Source organism: Balaenoptera borealis, assembly GCF_965194805.1.
Source record: "Balaenoptera borealis genome assembly, chromosome: 1".
Lineage (NCBI taxonomy): Eukaryota > Metazoa > Chordata > Mammalia > Artiodactyla > Balaenopteridae > Balaenoptera > Balaenoptera borealis.
Genome location: NC_138860.1, coordinates 183,954,968 through 183,980,056, shown reverse-complemented (window position 1 = coordinate 183,980,056; position 25,089 = coordinate 183,954,968). Strand labels below are relative to the sequence as shown.

At 41.9% G+C, this 25,089-nt stretch overlaps 1 protein-coding gene across 4 annotated transcripts in view; it reads left to right on the top strand.

Moving 5' to 3' along the window:
- The first annotated feature begins 631 nt into the window (after positions 1 to 631).
- PRDM2 (PR/SET domain 2) overlaps positions 632 to 25,089 on the top strand; it is a 119,016-nt gene continuing 94,558 nt past the window's right edge. For 2 of the 4 annotated variants that reach the window (XR_014241615.1, XM_082380962.1), the window contains exon 1: positions 14,640 to 14,663. Coding sequence is in view for 2 of the 4 variants with exons in the window: in XM_082380962.1 (XP_082237088.1) it covers positions 14,655 to 14,663 (9 nt within the window). In the remaining 2 variants the exon portion in view is untranslated. Of the gene's footprint in view, positions 762 to 14,589; positions 14,664 to 16,624; positions 16,684 to 25,089 lie in introns of those variants that run through there. The other 2 variants (XM_082380963.1, XM_082380961.1) reach the window with 2 other exon arrangements.

Sequence of the window (25,089 nt, the reverse complement as noted above, 5' to 3'; positions counted from 1 at the left end):
TGTAAATCATAAGTTCCGCAAGGACAAGGCCAATGTCATGTTTTGTGCTGTAGCCCCAGCACGTAGCAGTGCTAGACACATGGCGGGCAGGCAAGAAACACTTGTTTGTAATGAATGAGCAAATAAACCCAGCTGCATCCACCCTCTTGGAGCTGGATCTTTTTAGGGGGAGGCTAGACTGGTCCTTTAGGGAAGAGCGAAAAATGGGGTCTGTGTTTACTCATTTGACAGGGATATCGTGATGAACCCATTTTCCTTTGCCCTCCGCCTTTTATTAAAGGCTGTGGGTTCTTGCAGTAACTTTCGATCGCGCAGAATCCCAAGCCTTTGGCGCGGACAGACTGGTGGTGGCGAGCCCCGGCGCTGACCGCTGGGGTCCGCGGGGTCCCCGTGAGGATGGCGCGCGTCGCGGCGCGTGCGGCCCAGGTCGTCGAGCCCGCGAGAACAGAGGTCGGGGCCCCGGGGCGAACACGCCTCTGAACCACGGCGGCCCGGGTACGGGCCCTCGGGGTGTGTGCGGCCCGGGTCTGGGCCCTCCGGCAGCGGCGCGTCAGGGTCTGCTCAGCCGGGGGTCGCGGCCCTAGACTACCGCGCGGGTAGAGCGGGTCCCCGAGGCCGTGCGGCCGGCGCCAACCGACGTCACTTCCGACCGGAGCCAAGATGGCGGCGGCACGGCCGCGGGCTCCTGGGCCGGCGGAGGGGCGGCGGCGGCTCGGGCGGCGGCTCTCGGCGCTGTGAGGCGCGGGGCGCGGCGGGCGCAGGTAAGAGGCGGCCGGGGCGGGTGGCTTCCGGGACGGCGGCGGGCTCGGCGCCGGGACTCCCGTTCCTGCCCGCGAGGAGCGAGGCGGCAGGGGCAACACGCCGGGGACCCGGGCGCGCAGGGCCGGGCGGGCCGGCGGGCGCGCCCCTTCCGAGGTTCCGAGGTTCCGGTGTCCCGCGCCCGCGGGGGCCCCGGAACGAGGCGCGTCCCGCCGGCAGCCCGGTGGCGGTCCGGGGTCAGTCCGTCCCGCGACGAGCACCCCGGCCCGGCCTTGGGGCCCGGCGCCGGGAAGTAGTGGGGTCCGCTTTGTCGCTGTTGGTTTGCCGCGCGCCCCGCGGGGAGGACGCGTGTGGGCTGCGGGGCGGCGGCGCCGGGCGGGCGGCTGCGACTCCAGCGGGACCCCGGGCGTCCGCGGGTCCCAGGGCCGTTCCAATTTCAAGTCGTCTTGCTTCTCTTTTTTGTGTTGCAGCCGAACGTGTCTCTCACACTTGCGTTCTGAATTTGTTTTGTGTCTCGCGTCTTTGTGTTTCCTCAATCCACAAAGTGTGGTTTAAGCCTGGGAGTGTTCTCCCTCGGTAATCCCATCGTAGACCCACCGGTGTTTTTATTTTGAACAGACGTGCAGTTCTCTCTTACTCATTTTGTTACCAAAGATACCCACGAACCTGTTTTTTGATGGTTTCAAGTGAGACACGAAGTAGACCAAACAGGTCAGCGTCTTTCGCACACCTCCGTGGTTGCTCCCGACCCACACGTGAACCGCTGAACCGGGAATAACCCCACATCGACCCGGGAAGCCCACGTTCCCTCAACTACGCAGCTGTAATTTCCCCAGAGAGGACACGCATGCTGGCCCCTCATCTTCCGTTCAGCGTTGCGTTGGGGTTTTGGTTTTATTTCGGAGGTGGAACGCCCTTTGGTGAATCCCAGTTAAGTCTTTAAATCCCTCTAATCAAGACACTAAAATGGTCCTACCCAGAAGGCGATTAAAATGTTTCTTAAAGTTTTTGTTTACTACAGAAAAGCAACCACCGTGTTTAACAAACGGAACCTTTCAGTGATTCTCTTTAAGATGCCAGACTTCGTCTCCGTTTGATCAGTTGTGTGCAAGTATTGGGGAAATGTAGGCCTTTAAACGTTGGTTGTTTTTTGTTTTTTGTTTTTAACATGTTATGAAATGTGCTGTACAAATATCGAGGAGGGGGAACTGAGAGACATATCGTATGTTCCTTTTTAGTAGGGTCTTGCTTTTGAGATGGCATGCAGCTGCCCCTTCATTCTCCAGAAACTAACTTACACTCATTTGCCCACATTCTTTTACATGTAGAATCTCAGTGTAGCCTTGAGAGGACCTTTAAAGATCGTCCGACTCCCTCATTTCAAGCGATGGAAACTGAGATTGAAATTCATAGTGGGACTAACATTTGTTCACAGCTTCTGGTATTCCAGGGCTCTTTTTACACATCTTTTTTGGTTTGGTTTAAATAAGTTAATACATTTGAAGTGGTTAGAAAAGTGCCAGGCACGTAATCATAACGCTCAATAGAGGTTCGCTTTTGTTGATTCTGAAGGTGGTTTCTTTCATTGAAAAGTTGGCACATTCACATTGGTTTTTTCTCATTTTGTGGCCAGTTCCTGAAACAATTCGGTATAAATTTGTAATAATGTATTGATATTCGTTTTGTAAGTACAAAATGTAACAAAAGATTCTCACTGTAGGACAATTTGAGAATGGAGAAAAACACAAAGAAGGAATAGAAATCAGCCATTCCCTTCCCACTCCTCAGATAACCACTGTGAACATTTTGGCAGACGTCCTCCCCCTTCCTGTCTCTCTTGGTGTGCATGAGTGTATTTCTTTCCTTGTATATATTTATTCACTTCTATATATTTACATTTTCTACAGTATTGATATCATATACACTCTTTGTCTTCCCTTATGATATTGTGAGCATATATCCAAGCCACTGAATCTTCTTCAATATGATTTTTAATGGCCATGTCATATATGCACTGGCCATAATTTATTTATCAATTCTGTATTGATCAGTAAGGTTTCTATAGCCTGAGATTTTCTTTTCGTTAAGATTTGTTTAAAAGGTTTTCTATTGTGAATTTTAAAGTTCTGTCATCTTTTAAGATACGTGAGAATGTAAGTTCTGTTTTTTAGCCTCTAAACACGCATTTTTCCTGCCAATGCAGTTTTAAGAAATAGCACTCCATTTCAGCTCCCTTTTATTCTCCTCCCTCAGCCGGGTGTGTGCAGTTACATACATATATCTGCACGAATATTCTTTTGATGATTATTTTACGTTAGATGTTTATTTATTCATGGGACTGTTTCTTTAAGCTGCCCATCTCTTTTCAAGTTCCAGATCTGATTTACAAACCTTTTGAGTCCTGTTAAATCATAGACTTTCCGGGATGGAAAGCACCTTGGGTTATTTACTATTTTCATGTCTTCTGACTTGCTTTTCATGCTATTTTTAATCCCCATGCAGAAGAAAAAAAGCCTGTGGGCTGCACTAGAAAACTCCACAGTGGGGACTGAAAAGGGAGTAGGTGGACAGCTGGGGAAAATTGTCAAGCTTGCGTGGCAGTGTGTAGATCCAGGGAGTTTCCAAATGATGGGGATGTTGCCCGACAAAGACTGCTGCTGACGCTGCTGACGTGTGTCCGGGGCTGTGCCCTTTGCCTGGAGCGCCTCAGTTACGCTGTGCTCCTCCCAGCACTTGGTGAGAGGTCTGGGGTCCTGTTCAGGCTCTTTACTTTTGAAGTTAGTTGTTTATAGTTAGAGCCGATGAAATCATCTGAAGGCAGTACTTAGGTTCCACTAAAGCGGGGTTTCTTGGCCTCAACATGGTTGGCTTTGGGGTTGGGTAATTTGTGTGGGCTGACCTGTACCTTGTAGGATGTTTGGCAGCACCCCTAACCTCTACCCCCCCAGATGCCAGTGGCACCTCCGCCAGGTGTGACAGTCGACAGAGTCTCCAGGCATTACCAGATGTCCGTCCCTTGGGGGGGCAAAATCGCCCCAGTTCGCAGCCACTGCATTAAAGGAAGGTCCATCAGACTGGGTGGTTAAATCACTGAAGCGGTTTATGGGATCTCTGTAGTCACAGAACTGGAAGAATATACTATTCAATGCATGGTTAACCTCAAGTCCCCACTGAAGCCAGGGAATGAACCTACTGTGGAAGTTCTTTCCTGAGTTTGGTTTTATGACCTTGTTGAATGGTCACTTTCAGAAATTTTGCTTTGGCGTCCCTTTCGTGGCAAGAGGTAAAGCAACGTGAGGTAACCTGGAAACTACGGAGGAGTTTTCATGACATAGGATCAGTGTTCCCAGTATGTAGGTTAAATTATTAGGAATTTTAAATAAATTTGCATAGAGTTGATACCTGGTGAATAATTTAAGCTTATGGTCTGTTATACTGAATAACACGGAAAGAATGGTCTTTTCTCCTAGAAAATGAGACTTAGTGAAGCAACCCCTTAAAAACTGATGATAGATGTCTAGTTTTTCTAGAATCTTTTTTTTTTTAAACCACCAGTTCAAGGTTATGCACTGAAAGTGATAAATTTGTCCTGAAGAAATAAAGTTTACTTTTGAAGTGCTTACTAACTTTATTACTTTATAATTTAGAGATAGGTTATTGATCTTTATGGCAAACATGCAACTTCCCCTGGGGAAAAAAAGTATAAGTTGTCAAATCTTTATTTGAATTATTTAAAAGAACAGATAGTATAGACTGAAATTTTATCATGGCATAAGTAATCTTTAATCAGTAGTAATAGTAATAATAATAATAATGAGTAATTTAGAACTTAACAGATAAATAAAGCAGAAAGAAAGAGATGTACTCTTGGACCACATTTGGTAATGGGGTGGTTTTCTGAATTACAGAATATCTGAATGTACAGAATCACATTCATGCACTGGGATGAATGCATGTGTCATTTAAATATTCTTTCTTAAAGAGAATGCCTTTCATTCCCCACCCTGGCTTCCCTGAAGCATGTATTAGAGTTATTGTATGTAATAAATCTGGTTCATTTGGAGTGAATTATACTTATAATATTTTTCTCAGTACTATATAATATTTATTCTTAGGGTCTTGGTTCACGTCATCTACTCTGTTTTCATTTATTAGTCCTTTGGAACATGCAATAAAGGAGGTTTCACTGAATACTTATATATTTGCCAGCCATTTTGGTGAAAAACGTATTTTGTAGCTCTTGCAATAAATCATATGATAGGCTTTGCTTTGGAAGAGCTAAATTACTTCTTGGCACAGTTTGCCTGAAATGTGGAAAGCTAAGTGCAACTGTTAGTTTGATTACGGTGGACAGCCTGTCTGGAAATTGGCGAAACTTACAGATTTTACATGTGCGTATGAGTAGTTCCACTAAGACTTCATTAAACTCTGGTGGGAAAATTCTGTGGCATTTTCAAATAATTTAAATGATGCCATCAATGTTTGAAAAGAATTATGAGAATCACCAAACCCTTATATACCAGTATGAATTCTGCACATTTCATAAGACCTTATTAAGGCAGTGTAAATTGGGCATAAATTGGAGTATCAGTATAAAAACGAGATTCTAAATGTTTCCCATTCCGTGAGTCTTATTTTAGGGACTTTGCCGTAACTCTGAAAGGCCTAATTTTGAAGTACATCTAAAAGTAGGAATTTTAAAAAGAAGGACTCTTGGGAGGAATTTAGATTCTTCATTGTGAAGCTCTGTTACCTCTGTTAGAGGTTATTGAGCAGGTCAGGTCACTTGTTTTGGGAGATAAATATTGTATCAGTGCAATTCCCTGGTAATTTATTTGAGCGCTACCTCGATATACAGGGTAAACCATCTCACAGATCAAGCGCAGGGACTTCGTTGTTTCTGGCAGTGGTAGGGGTAGGACAGTCATCCTCTCTCTCTTCTTCCTGTTTGAAAAGTGTGGACAGTGATTACTTCTGTCCTTTCCTGGGATGTTTTAAGAAGAATAGGTGAATATGTGAGCAATTTGAGATACTTTAGGTTCTTCAGAAACATTAATAGCGTTTTTCTTAGATACCTGTTTAATGTAGTAGGTATTGAGGGATAACATGGCACAGTTATTTTCAAGAGAAACATTTCCAAGTTACCTCCGAGTCCTAAAGGTTTTTGGCCTATCCCACCCTCCCCCTGCTGAACGTGGTGGAGGGGCGACTCTTTTTCCTAGTTTTTCCCACGCCTTGCACCAAGCCCATTCCTTCATCTTCTCTTCTCTCTGGATATTTTTTCTCTTGGCGATTTCCTCTGTCCCTAGGCACCCCCTTGTGGCTGAAGACTTCTCAATCTCTGTCCCCCACCTTGAAGGCAGTCTGTGGTGGGACTTTTTTTCCCTGTTTGATGGACGCAGCTTCCCCTGAATGTCTGGCCTCTCCTCAGAGTCTCTAAAATGGAGCTCACCACCTTCCACTTAAATACCATCCCTACTGCTGGCTGCCCTGTCTTTAAAATATACACATTCTTCTTGTCAGTCACATTCCAGATTTTGAACTCATCTTCACCATCTCTTTTTACCTCCTGTTCAGTTAGAAAACACATTCTGTTCATTCTTCCTCTGCAGGGCTAGTCATATTTTTTGTTTCTTTTCAGCTATCATCTGTGTTTCAAACCTTTATCGCTCATCATCCAGATTCTTAACCGGCTTGCCTGGCCCCAGTCTTTCTGGCTGCCCTTTCGTCTCCTGCCTCCTCACTCTTTCCTATCAATTTAACCTTCCTAAACTGTTAGGCATTGCTTTGTTTGTGGCCCTTCTCAGTCAGAAACTCCTCTGGGGCACGTTGCCCACCCCAGGTGGCCGAAGCTGCCTTGCTGATGGGCAGTTCTGAAAGCAGGCTCTTTCCCTGGCCGCCTGCCTGCGTACGTTCACCGGCTCTGCTTTTAAGTAATCCCTCTTCCGTCTTTCTCTGAAGACCCTCAGGGCCTGTGGAGTGGGTCAGGAGGGAGGCTGGTGGATAATAACTCCTCCCTCACTACCTGGGGAACGTTACCCACAGGCCAAGTTTACTTTTAACCTGGCACTTAAACGCCCCTGGAGCTATCCCATGTAGCCTATCACTGCTCTGCACACGCCCTTACTTGAGTGGCACTGGCTGGCTTACTATAGCGGATGGCACCGAGGGCTTGTCTCTCATCCTCTGTATCGTACGTGGGGGGCGGGCATTCCTCTTTACCTTGAAAAGAGAACCACGAATAATTTATTCTGAGGAAGCATCCTTCCCTTTAAACAATAAAAATTCATGTGTGTGCAGAGCTTCTTAAACTGTAGAGCAGTACACAGACATTGCTCTGCAAACAGTAGGTGTTGCTGTTATTTTAAAATGCTCTTGAGAACAGGAATAGTTACATATTTAGAGGATAGACTCCAAACCTCAGTTTTATTTAAAGGAGAAGAGTCACTCCCTACCAAAATAATAATAAACTCTTGGGAGAAGACCCCTAGAATCTTGTGGTGATTGTGAGCCCGGCATCTTAGTGAAATATAGTTTAAGTTGTCACTTTATCTGGTGTAACTTGTGATTTTGCTCTGTGTTATTCACTTACGAATTTTGGAAGCCTCCTTGTCATTTATGTGTAGTTTGTGGAGGGTGAGTTTTCCTATGTATTTTATCGTGTAGGAAAAACCAAAAGAGCTCCGAGCAGCCACTTGTAAGGTGACTGTATTAATGCTCAGAAAGTGAGAAAGTGCATACTTGAGAGCCGGGACAAGAGCCTCACGTTACTGAAGCCTTCCCTTTTAAAGGAGATTCAGAAGTATTTTGGGGGTTCTTGAAAATCTATCAATTTTAAATGTTTAATCACATAAGTAACATCTGCTTTGGCAACTCCAGTAGAAGAAAAATAACTCAAAGGGGTCAGTTGAGAACTCAGTTTATTTTGGGAATTGTGAAGTGAACTATCATGGGGCATCTTGCTTTTAGAAAATTTGTGTTTGATTTGGAAGCTTGGCATTTGAGTGTTAGGAAAGAATCGACTTAATTTTCCTTTTATAATAATTTAAAGTTTTTACACATCTAACATAGGGAAAATGTTAGAAAAGTATCATTTCATAGGAACTTCTTTGAGTTTAATGCTGTTTTGTAGATTATACAGTCAACAGTTGGTTCAGCTGTCCTTTTCTGGGGAGAGATGGGAGTTGTGATAATGATCTTGAATCTGTGCAGTTCTCATCAGACAGCAGGGACTGGCTGGAAAGATGGAAAAATGGAAAGCATTTGTAGAATTATTGTAGAAACCCTAAACAAAACCTGAAATTTTTGATGTAATAAATTAAACGTTCAGTGTAATATAATGACATAGATGTATACATTTAGTCAAAAGAATAGGGAGAGCGTGTAATAGTAGCCATCCATAAGATCACCAGGTAAATGATAAATAATCAGCAATTGCTATACATTTATTGCTGAGCTAGCTCTTTATTAGTGGATGCTTGGAGCAGTGTTTTTTGAAAAATGTTCTTTTAATTTTTTTTTTTTTTCAAGTGAAGGAGAGATATTCTAGGGGAAGAAAAAAACCCTAAAGTGCCATAATCTAAATTTGGATTTACAGTACTCTCCTAGTTTATCTGCTGGTCTCTTATTTAACATTCTACTGTGGTGTTGTTTAACTTAGATGTTTCAAACAAAAATTCTAATCAACCTTGTCTCACTGGAGCTCTGTGGCTCTGAAGCCATTCAAAACAGCGGACCTTCTGGTTTTCCCCTCAGTTCTGTGGAAACTGTGTTGTCAATATCGAATTCTCTCACCTGGAGTAAATTCTCTAAACTCTGCTTCCTTATTTAGGTTGGTGTCAGGACACTGCTCTATGAATTTGGGGAATCAGGCTCTGGGATATTTGTCTGTGGTATTCTGGGCCTCATTGAGGAAACCAGTTTATTGAAATGGGAGAAATCACTGGTTTATTTGTGAGCATCCTGTTGTCTTTGTATCTCTTAATATACACTTTAGGTGGGGAAATTCCTCTGTGTGATATGCTTTGTTATACCATTGCCTTTTGCCTTGGGTGGAAATCATTCTAGAGGGTAAGAAACACGAGCCGTTTAAAGCAGTAAGAGTTCATAATTCTCTGATTTACCAAAGAATGACCAAATCTTTGCCGTATTCTCAGTCTCTTTACACACACACACACACACACACAGACTCCTTATGCTGAAAATGATAAACATACCAGTTTTGATTTTTTCCACTTTAGCTTATTTAATTTGGTGATATAGTCTGCTTTTTAAAAGGAAAGTTGGGGGTATATTTTTCAGTGTGAAACTGGATGTTCTGGATGATTATTCTTGTGAAATTTATATATTATTTCAGAAAAGGAAAATGAATGATTTTTTCACTTAGCAAATTCCTAGGCAGATTCAGTATTTATGAATTATGTGCTTTTGCTTAATCCAACGAATAGATGCTAAAAGTTTTCATATTGATAGCTAGAGTTTATAGATTGTAACTTGGTGATTCCATTCTTCTGGTAGGAATTATGAATGGTAGTTTTTTATAGTGAGTACATCAGCTGTGTTTGTTAATAAAAACTGCGTTTGAGAAGTTGGCGTGATTTAGATATTTTGATTATTTTTCTAGAAGTTTCTGGATTGCAAGAATCTTTTGGTTGAGAAAGCTGAGATCAGCATTAAACACTGTAAATCTACCAGTGTTAAGCACTGTAAATCTACTCCGCAAAAAGCTTAATCATCTCTGTGTTTACTACAATGATATTCATTTACCATGAGAGATCTACTTTATGTAGTGATTAGTTTTAGAATAATTTTTCTTCTGTAGGTCATAAACTTTCCAAGACTCCTTTTACAAAGTGATATTTTTAAAACTTTTTTTTTGGCATCTAGTTCATTTTTCAGTGTATTTATGATTTAAAAAATTTTGATACAGTCATGCTAGTTCTCTTATTTCTGTTTTACTCTTTGTCCGTAAGCTATGTGTTGCTTCCTGAATCTTAAAAGTTAGTTTCTTCTGAGTCTTGATGTTACAATGTGGGATTTTTTTGTAATCTAAGAGAATAATTATAATATTAGTGACCTCTAAGTGAATGTTGCAAATTTGATTATCTTCCAAATAGCCCAAAAGGTCTAAACTGATTCAAAAAAATAATTGTAAAGTAATTATCAGTAACTTATAGGTGAATATGCGAATCAAATAATTATTTTCCTAATTCTTTCCCTTTCCTCCCAGACTTAAACTAATCTTAAAGAATCTGCTATTGCTTTTTCTTTAAAGGCTTTTCATATAGTTTTGTAGGCTTCACAAGTCTGCAAAGGACAGATACGACAGGTTGACGTGTTAGACGTATTGCATTAATGTTAGTTTGTGTCTATCTTTTTTTTAATCTGCCTTATCTCAGAGGATGGGTGATAGAGGTATGGCTGGGGCTGCAGAGCCGGTCTGACCCTGGGACTGCATATTTCTATGGGGTTTCCTGCATATTTCTAGATTTTTCTGGTCTCTGGCCTCCATGTCAGATGACAGCAGCTTAACAGTTACTGAGGTTGTCTTGACTTTCTAAGGGACTGGCATTTAATAAAGACCCTAATTATTTTATTGTTGCTGTATTCATACTGATCATGTATAATCAAATCATCTTTACGATATTATTAAGCTAAATATTTGTAATGAAGATTTGCCCTAGAAATTGAAAGCAGTATCTTGAAAAGTTAAGTACGTGTATATTATTAAAACCTTGGATCTGTAAAATCAAGATCAAGCTCTTAGTTTTGTAAGAGTGTATGCTGTTAGTAAAGTATAGTTGGTGATAGAAATTCACATGCTCTAAATTTGTATATCTGTCTAATATACTTTATCTGAAAAACGTCAACAGGTAGAATAGAAGGGAAATGTAGACATACTAAAGAAGATTTGGTCAGGCATAGAAATCCAAAAAAGAAACTAAGACAGAATCCAGGGTCAGAGAAGTCCTAGGGATTTTAAGATTTTCGTTATTTACCATTGGAAAACTGAAGGCACTTAATTATTAAGCATTTTTTAAAGTTTGATAGAATTATTAAGTTTCGGTGATAGGTGTGGAAAGATTTCTCTCTGCTTCTACACTGATAGAATTGATACTTCAAGTTCTCACATTTGATAAAACTTAGACCTTGAGATATCTGAGTTAGATAAGGGGGTACATAAATCAATGCTATTGAAGTCAACACTGAATATGAAAGGTACGTAGAACTGCCACGCACTTCCACAGGGGTTTTGCAATCCTGGAGGAATCTTAAGGAAGTTATTCCAATGACAATGTTTAGAATCTATAGTTGCTCTAAAATATATTATCATATTGTAGCTAGCTAGTACATGATTACTACAGTTCAGAGGTTCTCCACTGGGAGGGTATCTGGGGATGTGTGTAGGTATTTTTGGTTGTCAGAATGCTCGGAGGGACTGCTGGCATTGATTACGCAGGGCAGTGCTGAGTGGCCTTAATGGAAGGGACGGTCCTGCACAAGAGCTCTCCAGCTCAAAATGCAGTGGTCCTCTGTTGAGAGAGACTGCTAAAATCTCAGTTCTTTTCTTGTAACATCCCTTGTTTTTAGTATAGTTTAATAAATTTAATTTAAAATATCATTTGAGAAGTCAGTGTCAGATTTGCATTGTTTTTGATTATTGTAAAATATTTTAGATATATAATTTGACAGTGTTGTGAGTCAAGAGGGAGAAAGAAAACAAAATGAGGGTCTGGTTTTTAGCAATTAGGATTAGAAGTGATGGAGAGGAGGCTCTAAGCATACAGGCTCATTGTGAACCCTTAAAGAAAGAGGTGTTAAGATCCTCTAGTCTGGAAAGAAATGATGGGTGCATTCCTATTTGGACAGAGAGGGAACAGACAGTGTAGAAAGTCAGAGAGAAGATTATTAATATCTGAATTATATTGTAACTTTTTTATTAAGAAAAAGATTCATTGAGATAAATGAAAGACTAAGATGTTTCCAGTACTTTAATATTTTAGTGATTCATTTTTAGATGTCACAGTATCTAAGTGGTTTGGTTTGTGCCTGTGAGCCAGCAACTACAAAACGGGAGGAAAAGGAAGGGAAGATGTTTTAAATAAAGAGGGAAAAACAGATGAAAAGCAGATGGAAAGAAGGAGGCAGCATCTCAGAAAATGGCAGCTCCATTCTTCCATGTCCTTAGGATAAAAACCCTGGTGTCATCCTTCACTTCCTTTCTTTTTTTCATACATAATATCGAATCTGGCAGCAAATCCTGGGGACTCTATTTTAGAAATAGATCCAGGATCCAATGACTTCTCATATCTCCTCTGCTACCTGGGCCAAGGCACTATCATCTCTTGCCTATATTGGGGCATTAGCCTCCTAAGAGGTCTGCTTGCTTCCACCCTACCCCCTTACAGTCTCTTTCTAAATCTAAGTTACACTAGGTCACTTCTGCCACCTTAAGCCTCCCAGTGGCTTTCCATCTCTGGTTGGAAAAGCTATAGCCATTCTGGTGAACAGCGCTTACCTTGCAAAGCCTGTGCTTAAATCTGCCTCCCCTGTTCCCCTCTCCGCCCTGTACCATCACCTCCTGCACTAGGCCTCTCGTCTACTGTGTACAGTCTTACTCCCTTATGATGCTCCTCCCGCATCCCTTCCTGACTCTCAGCTCTTCTCCTTCCAGCTTTTAGCAGGTGTCCCTTCTCAGTGAGGCCTTCTCTGACCATACTGATGGATTCACAGGCAATGAGATAGAGACAGTTTATAACCCCTGTCTCCCTGTCCTTCCTCTCCACGTGCCTCTCCGTTTTTCTCTAAAGCACTTTCATTATCTGACTTACTGCACATTTTACTTGCTTATTTGTTTCCTGTGGTCTCCTTCCTGAGAGGGCAGGGATCCGTGTGCTCACTGTTCAAAAGCAGAGCCTGGCACATAGTAGGTACAAGGTGAGGCAAGAGTAAGAAGCTGGTGAAATATGGTTAAGAAGCCATAGCAGACACCAAAATTATGATACTGTGGCGGAGTTACCTTAACTTCCTTGAGTCTGTGTCGTTAGAGACTAACCTTGTGAAAATTGACAGAGCTGATTTATTTGATGGTAGCACAGTGCCTGCCAGTCTTAGAAGAAGCTTCAGAAATGATACCGATGATTCTTGTGAGAAGGAAAAGACAAACCAAAGGAAATGATAAAGCATCTTTCCAGAGATCTTTTTCATTAAAACATTTGCTTTTTACTGCAGGTTTTTTCTCAAAGCGAACTCTTCGTGGCCAACGTTAGTAAATCCACCTCTGAAAGTTTAGTGAGAGGGCAGATGAAACCCCTGCCATTTCATTCACTTCTGGGGCCCTAAGGTGTCACACAGGGTCCTCCTGGTGGAATTGTACGGCTGTCAGTAGGCATTTGGTAGAGGGGGTCGGGCGTGCACGCCTCAGGGGCCACTAATCTCATCGCTGTTTGACAAATACACATTTTAAACTTTATAATGATTTCAAGTCTCATAGAAAAGGATGGATTATATTCAATAAAGGATGTATATACTAAGGAAAGACATGTTAAAAATATGTCAGAAAGATGCTTAATGTTAAAATTTAAAGGAATGGACTTCATGGGTTAACCACCAGTTTTCTGAAATTGTATTCACTGAGTATTTACTTCATAAAAGTTTATATTTGTATAGCGCTGAGCTCTCTAACAAATTCCAAGTTATCAAATACATTCCCTGTGCCAGTTATGAATAAAAACCAGTTCAGGTGACCAGGCCCTAGCTTAAGTCTAGTGCCTTTGTTAAAGGTGATCCAGGTGAGTGTGGTTAAAGAGCTCAAGGAAAAAAACCCAAAATGATCCATATTAATGAAATGGGGTGAAACGTCAAAGCACTATTCTTTAGGATCGTGGGCAGGCTGTCTGCCCAGTGGCAGGTATATTCTCGGGCGAATAATGTCCCTGAATTATACTTTCTTTGGTTTATTAACAGTTAGAACATGAAGTTACAATGTGAGCAGAGTCTTGTGGGTCTAGGAAGGAAACATAAATATAGGTAAATTCGTGAAGAAATAGAATTATGCTTAATGATGTGTATGTATACATGCTGAAAACAAGAATATTACAGTGGAAGTGCTACTCTCATGATTTTCATATATTATGAATGACATCAAATGACTCCTAAGAGAGAACGTTGCAGAAAGGACCATCTTCATAAGTTGTTATCTAGAGACAGGTACGTCATTTGCATTTCCAAGAAATGATTTTGTCTTCTTGTTACTATACTATGAATAAATTGAAGAAAAATTTTAAAGGAATAAGTGTAGGTCTTTACAAACAGCTTTTATTAAAACATTTGCATTTTACTTCAAAGTTTTCATTCTTTTCCTGAAAGAGAACTCTCCATGGAAATGTTAGTAAATCCACCTTTCTACTTCAGGAACTTGAAAATAGGGGTCTAATTGTGTTTGTATTCAACACAGTATTGATATAAGTAAAAGAAGAACATTTACATTGCATAATAAGTTACTCAGCACTGCTTTGTGTTTCTGTTAACAAAGCTAATTTATTTCTTCTTAGGGATGATTCAGTTCCAAAGCAAAAATTTGATGTCATTCTAATGAGTCTGCTCTCAATTGTAGAGTACAATGAAGCCTCAGTAAAGAATAGTAAGACATCTATTTTATTGTAGATAATAAATCTGCAAAGTAAGTTCTCAGCATATATTGAAGTTGATCTGGCATGGAGCTGCTTTATGAATAGCCCTTTGAGCAAACTCTACAGTTCTGTATGTAGTTTTAAATCACTGTAAATTTGTAGGCAGGTACATATCACAATTGTCTGTTTTTCTTTTTAGGGCTCATGTAATCAAAGAAGTTTCTTTGTTGTGTGTATCTTTTCAGAACACAACAGGAATTGAAAATGAATCAGGTGAGTTTAAAAATAAGAATTTATACAAATACATTACCTAGATGTTAGACCAGTTCTTGATTTTTAAAAGATAGTAACACACACCTTCATTCCTCCCAGATTTTCCTTTCTGTTTCTTAATACCATTCATTAGTTCATCATTTTCATAGTGTGTGTTTGTTCGTGGAGTGTGCATTGTTTTGGCGTGATTTGGCGTTTCTGTGGAACCCTGAGTAGAGGACTCATTCTTAGGGACCTTAGTTCAGACTTTCTTTTTTTACCTTCCCTGCCACACTCTAGTGTTATTTTTTTGTTTTTGTTTTGAAGCTTATTAAGCTTTCATTTTTAGTACTTTTTATTTTGTAATAACGCATTGGTTGCACAGGGAAAATTGGAAGTTATTTTTAGAGACCAAAACTGAATGGAAAACTTTAAGCATTCTGTCCTTGAAAAACCCGTTTAGAATAAAAACAAGAGAGCAGATATTGAAATGTAAGATGTATTTCTCCTTACAGGAGGGTGTGGGATTACCTGGAGATTAAACAATTCTGCTATGGGTATTTCTGTAGCCTCAAGGGTGTTCTGATGAGTAGAACCAGTTATGTAGATTTTATATGTTCTAAAGTAGGATTCTTATTTTCTGGTCTTAACATCATTTCACTTGCAGTTATAGAAATGTATGGATATCAGAAACATTCTCTTTTGAAATCTTTATAAAACTTTTTTTTTTAAATATGAAGGACAGAACTTAAAAGTGTGAAGTCTGTAATTTTTGGTGTTTAGCTTAAAACTATCAGGCTTGAAAACATTTTGTACTCTCAATCAACTGAAACTTCGGACATCTTTTTTACCATTTACAGGTGCGTCTAACTGGAGCTCACAACTCCAATTTCATTAAGTGACCAGGTTTAATAATTCAGTCCTGTGTTGGGGTTGAGAGGCGTGAAGTTTTTGGAATGGATTCTTTTGATTTCTTTTCATTACTTTCTTTATCAAAAATTCGTTGATTTTAATGCGGAGGACTATACGTCATAAAAAATGAATCTGGCAAACACATGGGGCACATGGTTGCTATTAGTTTAAAGCTTGCAGATTTACTGACATGCTTTTGAAGGCAAATTATTTTTGAAATGGTGAGATGGGGGAGGGAAAAGAGAACAGAATGGATTGTTCATAGCCATTGTCCATCAAAGTTATGTGCGGATATATGTCGTAGAGTTCATTTATTTTCCTTTTTTAAGATTGAGTCTTAACGCTGACCTGGTCTCCCCATGGACCTTGCTTTCCTACTGCCCCGGAGCTGTTGTTAGAGGAGTCTCGATTCTGGATTGGAACGATGGTGAATGCTTCCAAAGTGGAATCCAAATACTGACATCACTTAGGTTGCATCACTCTTCAACAGCCATTTATTTCAGGTGGCTAACGGTGCTAAGCTAATAGTATTTCATTTCGAATGTGTTTAGACCTGTTTGACACCTCACACTTTCGCTTTAATATTCCATTTATATCAAAAGGACTTGTGTTTGAAGAAAGTCCACATGCCATTCAAAAGAGTCATAGTAATAACCATTTCTTGTTTTGGATCTTTTACAATTTGGTTTTGCTCCTGACAAGTTTTAATATCAGATCTACAGAGGACTGCCTTTGATGCCAAATGCCAAGTATCAGTGGAAAAGTGTCCTCTTATGTTTCTAGTGGCTAGCACATTTCTGATTTGGGTGTCATTTAAATGGTCTGGTAGTAGTGAAACTTTTATTTGGATTATAAAAATTGTCCGCTTTTTGTGAGTAAAATTTTCAGCATCATTAGTTATATTTTTATTATTTGAGGAGTATTGGTCCCATGATATTGAGGCCTGATTACTATAGCATGACATACAATCTATGAGTGTTTTTCAACAATTGTCCCAGTGATGTTTAAAAATTAAGAATTGTTTCAGGACACTTCATGTTTTTCCCTCTTGTATTTATTCTTATTTTCAGCCAGTGAAATTGAGCAGTAAGTGCTTGAAAAGCTTCAAAACAACTACACAAAAATTCAGGTATTAAAAAAGTTTTAACTTGAACCAGATTGATTTTTAATTAAAATCTTGATGGTGAGGTTAGGGTTAGATTTTTCTCTCTAGGGACTGATCAGCATTGCTTTGGTGAATTTTAGCTGTCAGATCTGTCGCTTATGATTGGTGTAGTTTCTAAGACAATAGCACAGAATCTTTCATTCATACATGCCTGACAGCTGAGTTTTAGGAACCAAAGGATCCCAGGAGTGAGCATACCATATTGTTTACAAGTGAGTCCTTTAGAAGAAACGGCAGAGTCCAAAGCCTCCTGACATTTTAAACACTGACTGTTGAAGCAGCAGTTTGAACTGTTGTCTTATCAATATGTTCCAAGTCGTGCCTGGTGTGGCTAGCCGGGCTCTCCCTCCACCCTCAGCCCTGGGCTCCACAGAGCTCCAGACCCACATGCTTTTTGTCCTTCTTTCTCTTTCTGTCTGTTCTCAGCACTTACCCCTTTCTTACTATCTCTTGTCTTTCTAATTTAGAATCCAGCCTTTGCAGCCACTGTATCTCCTCCCCTCACTCTCCATTTTCTTTTCTTTCCACTTTAAAATTACAGATATCCTTTACTTGCTTCATTGTCATTCCACACCCATCCCTATTAACTTTGAGTTGTTCCACTATTCTTCTTATCTTTTCCTAGATTTATCTAGGAGAATCCAGAACTTTATAAATGGCTGTCTCATGGACAAAGAGTTTAGAATGCTTTACTTTATAGAACATCCAAGGTGAGCAAAGTTCCATAATGCAAATATGCTCTTAGTTGCTTAAAGTAGATGTTCTAGGGTTTAATGCCACTTGCTACGTAGTGAGTGCTTAACCAACATGCCAGGCACTGCAATGCGTATTACATATATATTCTTTCAATTCATTCTTTTGCAACCACTCTATGAAGAGTAGGTATTATAACTATTTTATGGATGAAGACATTAAGGCCAGAGGCCCGTGATCACTCAGACAGTAAGTGATAGAGCTCTGATTCACTCAGATTCAGTCTGAATCTGATTCTGATTCAGGCCAGTCAGATTCCAAAGCCCAGGGGTTCTTGGTCACCATGCTATACTGCTGTACCAGTCAGGATAAGCTGTGTTATGCTGCACTTACAGACAGGCAGCTCCAAAATCTCAGGGTCTTACACAGCAACCATTTATTTCTTGTTCTTGCTGCACATCCAGTGTGGATCTGCTATTTTTTTTTTTTTTTTTTAAAGAATGCTTTATTTTTTTCTTAATTAATTAATTAATTAATTTTGGCTGCTTGGGACCTTGTTGCTGCGCACGGGCTCTCTCTACTTGCAGTTAGCGGGGGCTACTCTTCGTTGTGGTGCGCGGGCCTCTCATTGCAGTGGCTTCTCTTGTTGCAGAGCACAGGCTCTAGGCTCACAGGCTTCAGAAGTTATGGCACATAGGCTCAGTAGTTGTGGCTTGCAGGCTCTAGAGCGCAGGCTCAGCAGTTGCGGCACACGGACCCAGTTGCTCCACAGCATGTGGGATCCTCCCGGACCAGGGCTCAAACCCATGTTCCCTGCATTGGCAGGCGGATTCTTAACCACTGCGCCACCAGGGAAGCCCGGATCTGCTATTTTAGTTGCTTAAGAACCAAGGATGATGGAGGCTTTGTCTCAGTATATGTTTCTTCTACTTCTGCTTAATTGGCTAGAGTTACTCCAGTGGTTGCATTGAACTTAAAACTCAAGTGGGGAAAGCACTGCAGACCCATCAGGTGCTTGGCAGGAGAAGAGAACTGTAATATTTAGGTACAGCCCCAGTGATTTTTTTTTTCCTGCTTTATTGAGATATAATTGACATATAACATTGTGTAAGTTTAAGCCCTAATGGTTTAATGCTGCTGTCTTGATTACTAACTTATTGCATCACACTTAGTTTTTTTTTAAAGAATCTTTCTATAACTCAAATTGTTACTAATATATGAAACTTTCTATCAGTATAGTAGTTTTATGATTGCAGCATCTCTGTATACTGATCAGTCATCTATGGCAGGGGTCCCCAGCCCCTGGGCGGCAGACCGGAATTGGGCCGCACAGCAGGAGGTGAGTGGTGGGCGAGTGAGCGAAGCTTCATCTGCTGCTTCCCATCGCTCACGTTCCCTCCTGGACCGCTCCCCCCACCGCCCCCGTGGAAAAAATTGTCTTCCACGAAACTGGTCCCTGGTGCCAAAAAGGTTGGGGACCACTGGTCTATGGTATCGCCAGTAATCAGTAGCAAAGCAATTGAGCGTTCCAAACCTGTTTTAAAGTTTTACTTACTAAAATAACAGAAGAAGCTTTTAATCGCTGATGCTGCAGACCCAACCCTGAGAATTGTGATAAGCCATCAGAATAATGGAAAGATCCATATTCCATTACTTCAGCTGTTCTGAATGTTCTCTCATCCCCTCATTCATCCTGCATAGACTGCATCCCAGTGTGTTGTGGATTCTGCCTGCAGGGAACTAGGTAGGCAAGGGCTCAGCTTTGTAACACATACTTTTAGAGGGAGACAGTTAAAAAGCAGGATGACAAACAAGATAATTTCAGATAGTGAAAAGTGCTGTGAAGACAGTGAAATAAGGTAATGTGATAAAGAATGATGGGTGGAGAGGTTCTCTGGATTACATGGTCAGGGAAGGCTGTTCTGAAGAAGTGATTAATAATAGAACAGAGACTCAGGTCATAACCAGGAGCCAGATATATGAAGATCTGGGGAAAGAAATTCTAGGCAGAGTGAACAAACAGTGAATGCAAAGGCTCTGAGGTGAGACTGAGTCTGCTGGTTCAAGGAACAGAGAGCAGGCCAGGGGCTGGAGCTTGACAATCAGGGACTCTGGACAGGATGAAGTTGGTGTGAGGGATGAGGGCCAGATTTATAGGGCCTTCAGGGCCGTGAGGAGAAGTTTATCTTCTATTCTTCTAAATGCAGTGGGAAGCCACTGGACAGAGACATCATCTGGTTTCCACTTTTTAGAATATCGTTCTTCCTGTGCTGCAGAGACTGGATTGTTAGAGGCAAGAATGTAGTAATATGTTTGTTCACTATTAACACCATATTCGAGGACAGTTTCTTTAGTTGGAAGCTTAATGGACCTGCCAGCTTTTTGAAAGAGGGTACTTTTGAAAGTCTTTTCAGGACTATTTGACTGCTGTTCTTTTGCAGAGATGGTGTATAAGATTTTCTTGTTCTGTGTCCCCATCTGCTTGTTGTTAATTGCAGTCATACTCATTCCTTAACCAAATACAATTTAATGCTATTTTAGGAAACTGAAGCTTGTTTGATTTTTTTCCTCCATTGTTTGCCCCCAGAATAGTAACTAAGAGTATTGTTTGCGAGTCTAAACAAAGAAGAATTGTTCATGGAATTTGGGTGTTTTAATACTCTCTGATTCTTGGATGTCTTTTGCCGGTGACAACAATTTCTGTGGTGGTTAGTATTAGTCTGTTGTGGCAGGAATATGTATCTTAGTGTGAATATACAATGTTGCGTTCTTAATATTAAGGGATGTGGAATCTGATCTCTCCTGTCACCCACTGCTGTTGCTCCCCAGTGATGTAAGAAACGAGATGCTTTAATTAAATAGGTTAAAACTGATGTAGTCATTTATGATCCGTCTTTGGATGAAGTGTATAAAAGGAGTTACTGATATAAATTTAAATGAAATACCAGTAAAGCTTGCTTATTCTTATATTTTAAAAAATAAAGACATTAGGGACTTCCCTGGTGGCGCAGTGGTTAAGAATCCGCCTGCCAATGCAGGGGACACGGGTTCAAGCCCTGGTCCAGGAAGATCCCACATGCCGCGGAGCAACTAAGCCCGTGTGCTGCAACTACTGAGCCTGCGCTCTAGAGCCCGCGAGCCACAACTACTGAGCCCACGTGCCACAACTACTGAAGCCCGCGCGCCTAGAGCCCGTGCTCCCCAACACAGAGGAGCCACCACAATGAGAAGCCTGAGCATCACAATGAAGAGTAGCCCCCGCTCGCCACAACTAGAAGAAGCCCGCGCGCAGCAACAAAGACCCAATGCAGCCAAAAATAAATGAAATAAAATAATTTAAAAAAAAGGGACTCTATTTAGCATCTTTAAAAAAAAAAATAAAGACATTAGTATGTGTTGCCTGTGTAAGATAGTACATGCAGCCTTATGTAATAGCAGTCAGTGCCAGTGTTCTGATACATATTAAACACAGTGACTGTTTATTTGAGAGTATGAAGAGAGAGGTGTAGGGAGGAAGTGGAGCAGGCTGGTTCTAGAGCACACGTGCCTGGAGCAGAGCGGATGGGGTCAGAGGGGTGTTGGGTCAGACCTGTGGTCATTGTGAGGACCAGAGTGGACTTTGCTCAGGGAGATGGGACACCTTTGGAGGTTTTTGAGCAAAGGAATGCTTGACTTGGGTTAAAGAAAAATCTTGAAAAAAATTTTTTTCTATGGCATTGGTATTTTTGTTCTTTATTTTCTCAGAGCATTAAAGTCTCATTTTAGCACGATTTAAAGAGGAGAGTATAGGATTCATTTACTTATTTTACTTTAAAAATCAACTTTGAGGTATAATTTATGTGTAATGAAATATACTCATTCGAAGTGTTGAGTTTTGACAAATGTCTACACTCATGTAACCACCATCACTGTCAAGATATAGGACATTTCCATCACCCTCAAAAGTTCCTTCTTGCTGTTCTGGAGTTAGTCCTCCCCCGAGCCCCTACCCCAGACAACCACTGATCTGCTCTCTGTCCCTATGGTTTGGTTTTTCCCATTCTAGAATTTCAGGTCAATGGAATCATATAGTATGTGCTTCTTTGTGTTTATCTCCTTTTGGTCAGCGTATGTTTTTGAGAGTCATCCATTTGTTTTGCATATTAGTGGTTTATTCCTTTTACAGGAAATATTTTATGGGAGACCATCTGACCATCTAGATAAATCTGTTCATAATCATACTTCTAAAGATTTGGTGAAACTGTGGGATGGCTACTATCTTTCGTTTTAGGTATCTCCCCTGCTTTTTTTCTCATCCTAAAAATATATATGGTGTAAAAAATCAAAAGCACTTTTGCTGTTGTAGCATATTATTAATATAGAATTATATTTTTTATAGGTAACTATAAATACAAATTTGACACTAAAGACATTTCTAAAAAAGCCTTCCAAGTAAGGTGATTCCAACCTGTTGTTATTACTTAAACCTCAACTAGTGAGTGTATAATTTAGGAAACGAATGCATTGAATAATGATGGCCCTTAAATCTCATTTTGAATCATGTATTTTACTAGGTAAATTAGCAATTTTTATAAAATCCAGGACATTGTCTTTCCAAATGAAAATATTAGATTATTTCTGAAATTTGAAAAAAGAAATTAGCAACTTGAATAGCATTTCCTTACGTAACTGTGGAAGGAACTGTGGCAGAAGTCTTACATTTTTTGTTGTTCTGATATTAATGCTTTGGTAGAGAAGGTTATAGGGTTGTTTAGCTCTGCCTCACCTTTGGTGTCCTGTGACTCACATTCCCCTCCAGCTGTGTAAACTTGGGCAAGTCACTTGCCTTCTTGGTATTTGTTTCTCACCTGTTAAATAGGGATAATACCGGTGCCCATTCCATGCGATCGTGGGCAAGAGTAAATGAGTAATAAATGTAAAGCGCTAAGGCTAGTGCCCGGCATATAGGGAACACTGTAAGTATTGTTATTACCATCTTCAGCCAGTAACCAAGTCTCGATTCTGCCCTGTAAAATACCTTCTAATCAATGTTACTGCTTGAGTACAGACCGAGACTGACACAAGGGTTTGTTTGGTTTTTTTAAGGTTTTTAACGTCTTCCTTGTTTACTAAACCTCCTAATTGATCGTCTCACCAACAGTGTGTCTCTCCTCATGGAATCGTTTTCCACGTGCCTTGAAGTACTATATGTATAGAGCATAAAGCTGACCATACAGGAAGCCAGAAAAGTGGACAATCCTGCATTATTTGGAATGTCTTCATGGAGGAACTGGGATGTGAACTTGACCCGGAAGGATATGGAGGATATTGACTGGTCAGAGGAATTGAGGGTCAGAAGGACCAGTGGTCTGGGTCATTGTAGGCTGTGAGAGCCCCAGAGGAGAAAGAGGACCTAGGCTGGTGAGGGCAGGAAGAGCCAGAGGGTTGTGCCTGTAGGGGCCAGGAAGGAACTTTTTTTTCTTTTAAATTTTTTATTTATTTATTTTTATTTATGGCTGTGCTGGATCCTCGTTTCTGTGCGAGGGCTTTCTCTAGTTGTGGCAAGCGGGGGTCACTCTTCATCGCGGTGCGCGGGCCTCTCACTGTCGCGGCCTCTCTTGTTGCGGAGCACAGGCTCCAGACGCGCAGGCTCAGTAATTGTGGCTCACGGGCCCAGTTGCTCCGCGGCACGTGGGATCCTCCCAGACCAGGGCTTGAACCCATGTCCCCTGCATTGGCAGGCAGATTCTCAACCACTGCGCCACCAGGGAAGCCTCACGAAGGAACTTTCAAGAGTAAAATGGGGAGTTTTCTTCCAATAGAATTTTTTTTTTTTTAAATCTGTGGGTATACCAAACTATCTCACTTGAAAAGCTGTAGGTCCACAGTTTGCTGCTTTGGATGAAGGTAGTTTGAGAAGTTGCAACTCAGTCTTGCCAGTAACAGACTCACTGGGAGGCAACAGAAAGCTCCTTTTCCTGCTCAGCCCCCACTCCATTCCCACCCTGCATCAGAACCTTCTGGACAAGGGGCACGGGTATGTCAGGGTGAGAAAGCTCTCAGGTACCTCATTTTCTTTGCTTCCCTTGAACTGTGAAAGTTTCTAAAAACCAGTAGAGGAACTACAAGATTTTATTTAGAATGTTTTAAAAAGAGTTTTGAACCAGATACTTTATAGGTTGATTAATGGAGAAGGCAGAGGGTTTGGAGAAGTTGATATGGAATAGACTAGAAGCCAGAAGACTTCGTCACATCTTGTCACTCCCCTGCCCCAAACCCTGCAGTGCCCCACTGCTCTGCAAAGGCCATCTGGTCTCTGCACCTTGGTCGTGAAGGTTCTGCAGGGTCTGGTGGCAGCTGCCTCTGCTTTCTCCCTGGCTCACTCTGACCTGGCCACAGTGGCCTCTTTTTGTTCCTGAACTTGCCAAGCCCTTTGTCTCCTCAGGATGTTTCTTTGGAATGCTCAGTCCTTCACACATGGCTCCTTCTCATCTTTCAAGTCCAAGTCTCTGTGTCATTCTCTGAGATGCACTTGCTCCACCCCCAGCTACCCTAACTAAAGCAGAGTTCCCTCCTTATCTCTGTTTATCACACCCTTTCTTTCAGTGGTCCCAGTGGGAACACCCCGCCGGTCTCCCACGTTAGGCTGTGGGCCGCAGGTGGGCAGGACCCCATGTCCTCCTTGTTGCTTTCCTAGGTTCCTAGGGTAGCGCTGTGGTGGCACGTGGGACAGAGACTGGACATTTGTTGGATGGGTGGGGATTGCTGTGCTATTTCAGCTTTAAAGGATGGCGGCGGCGGGCGCTGGAGGAAGGGATCAGATGCAGCAGATTTTGAAGCCTCACCAGCAGCGTGTGACTGTTGACCTCTCTCCCTTCCTTGAACCTTTTCCCGGCCTTTCTGATACCTCACTGCCTCTGGGCTGTCTTCTTCTAGGCCTCCTCTGCTGCTTTTACTCTGAGACAGTGGCGTCCGGAGGGCTCGTCCTCACTCTTCTCTTGCTCTCGGCTCTCCAATCTCATCCACTCCCCTGGACTCCGTGACCAGTCGAGCCGTATCCACTTACAGCCGTCTCTGCGCCTGGACCTCTTGGCATTGGCTGCCAGACACTTGTTTATTTGACTGTTCACTGCAACCACTGCTCTGAGCTACGCATCCTGTGCCGGGCTCCGGGGGCAGGGCGAGTGAAACAGACCTGCCCTGTGTGTCTGGGACCTCGGCTTTGCCTCTGGCGGAGAGGCCATCAAACAGGCCAGCCCGTCAGTGCGTCAGAGTGCAGCGTGCAGCGAGAGGCGAGAGCGTGGGAAGCAGGCCTGATGGGGACCCTTGCCCGGTAGGACAGTGGAGACAGGCTTCCTCTGGGTAGGGCAGGGGCCTGGAGCACCGACACACACTGGCTCCCTTAGGAGTCCTCAGGCCTTGATGGGGTCCCAGTCCCACCATCTGGGGCTTAAAGCAAAGGGTAGGAACTCTGTTCTCCTTGTCCATCCTTGCAGGAGCCCTAACAGGGGCATTGATGATAAGTTGTTGCCTTTAGTATTTTGAAGCCACTTAACTCAGTTTGTTCTAGTCTGTTTTACTTGTTCTCCTTTGGTGAGTGGCAATGAAACCTTAAAAAAGCCAAACAAACCCTTGTGCCTGTAGGGGAGCACGCCCTCCAGTTGTACTCAGGAAGCTTGGCACGGGGGGAGGCGGGGT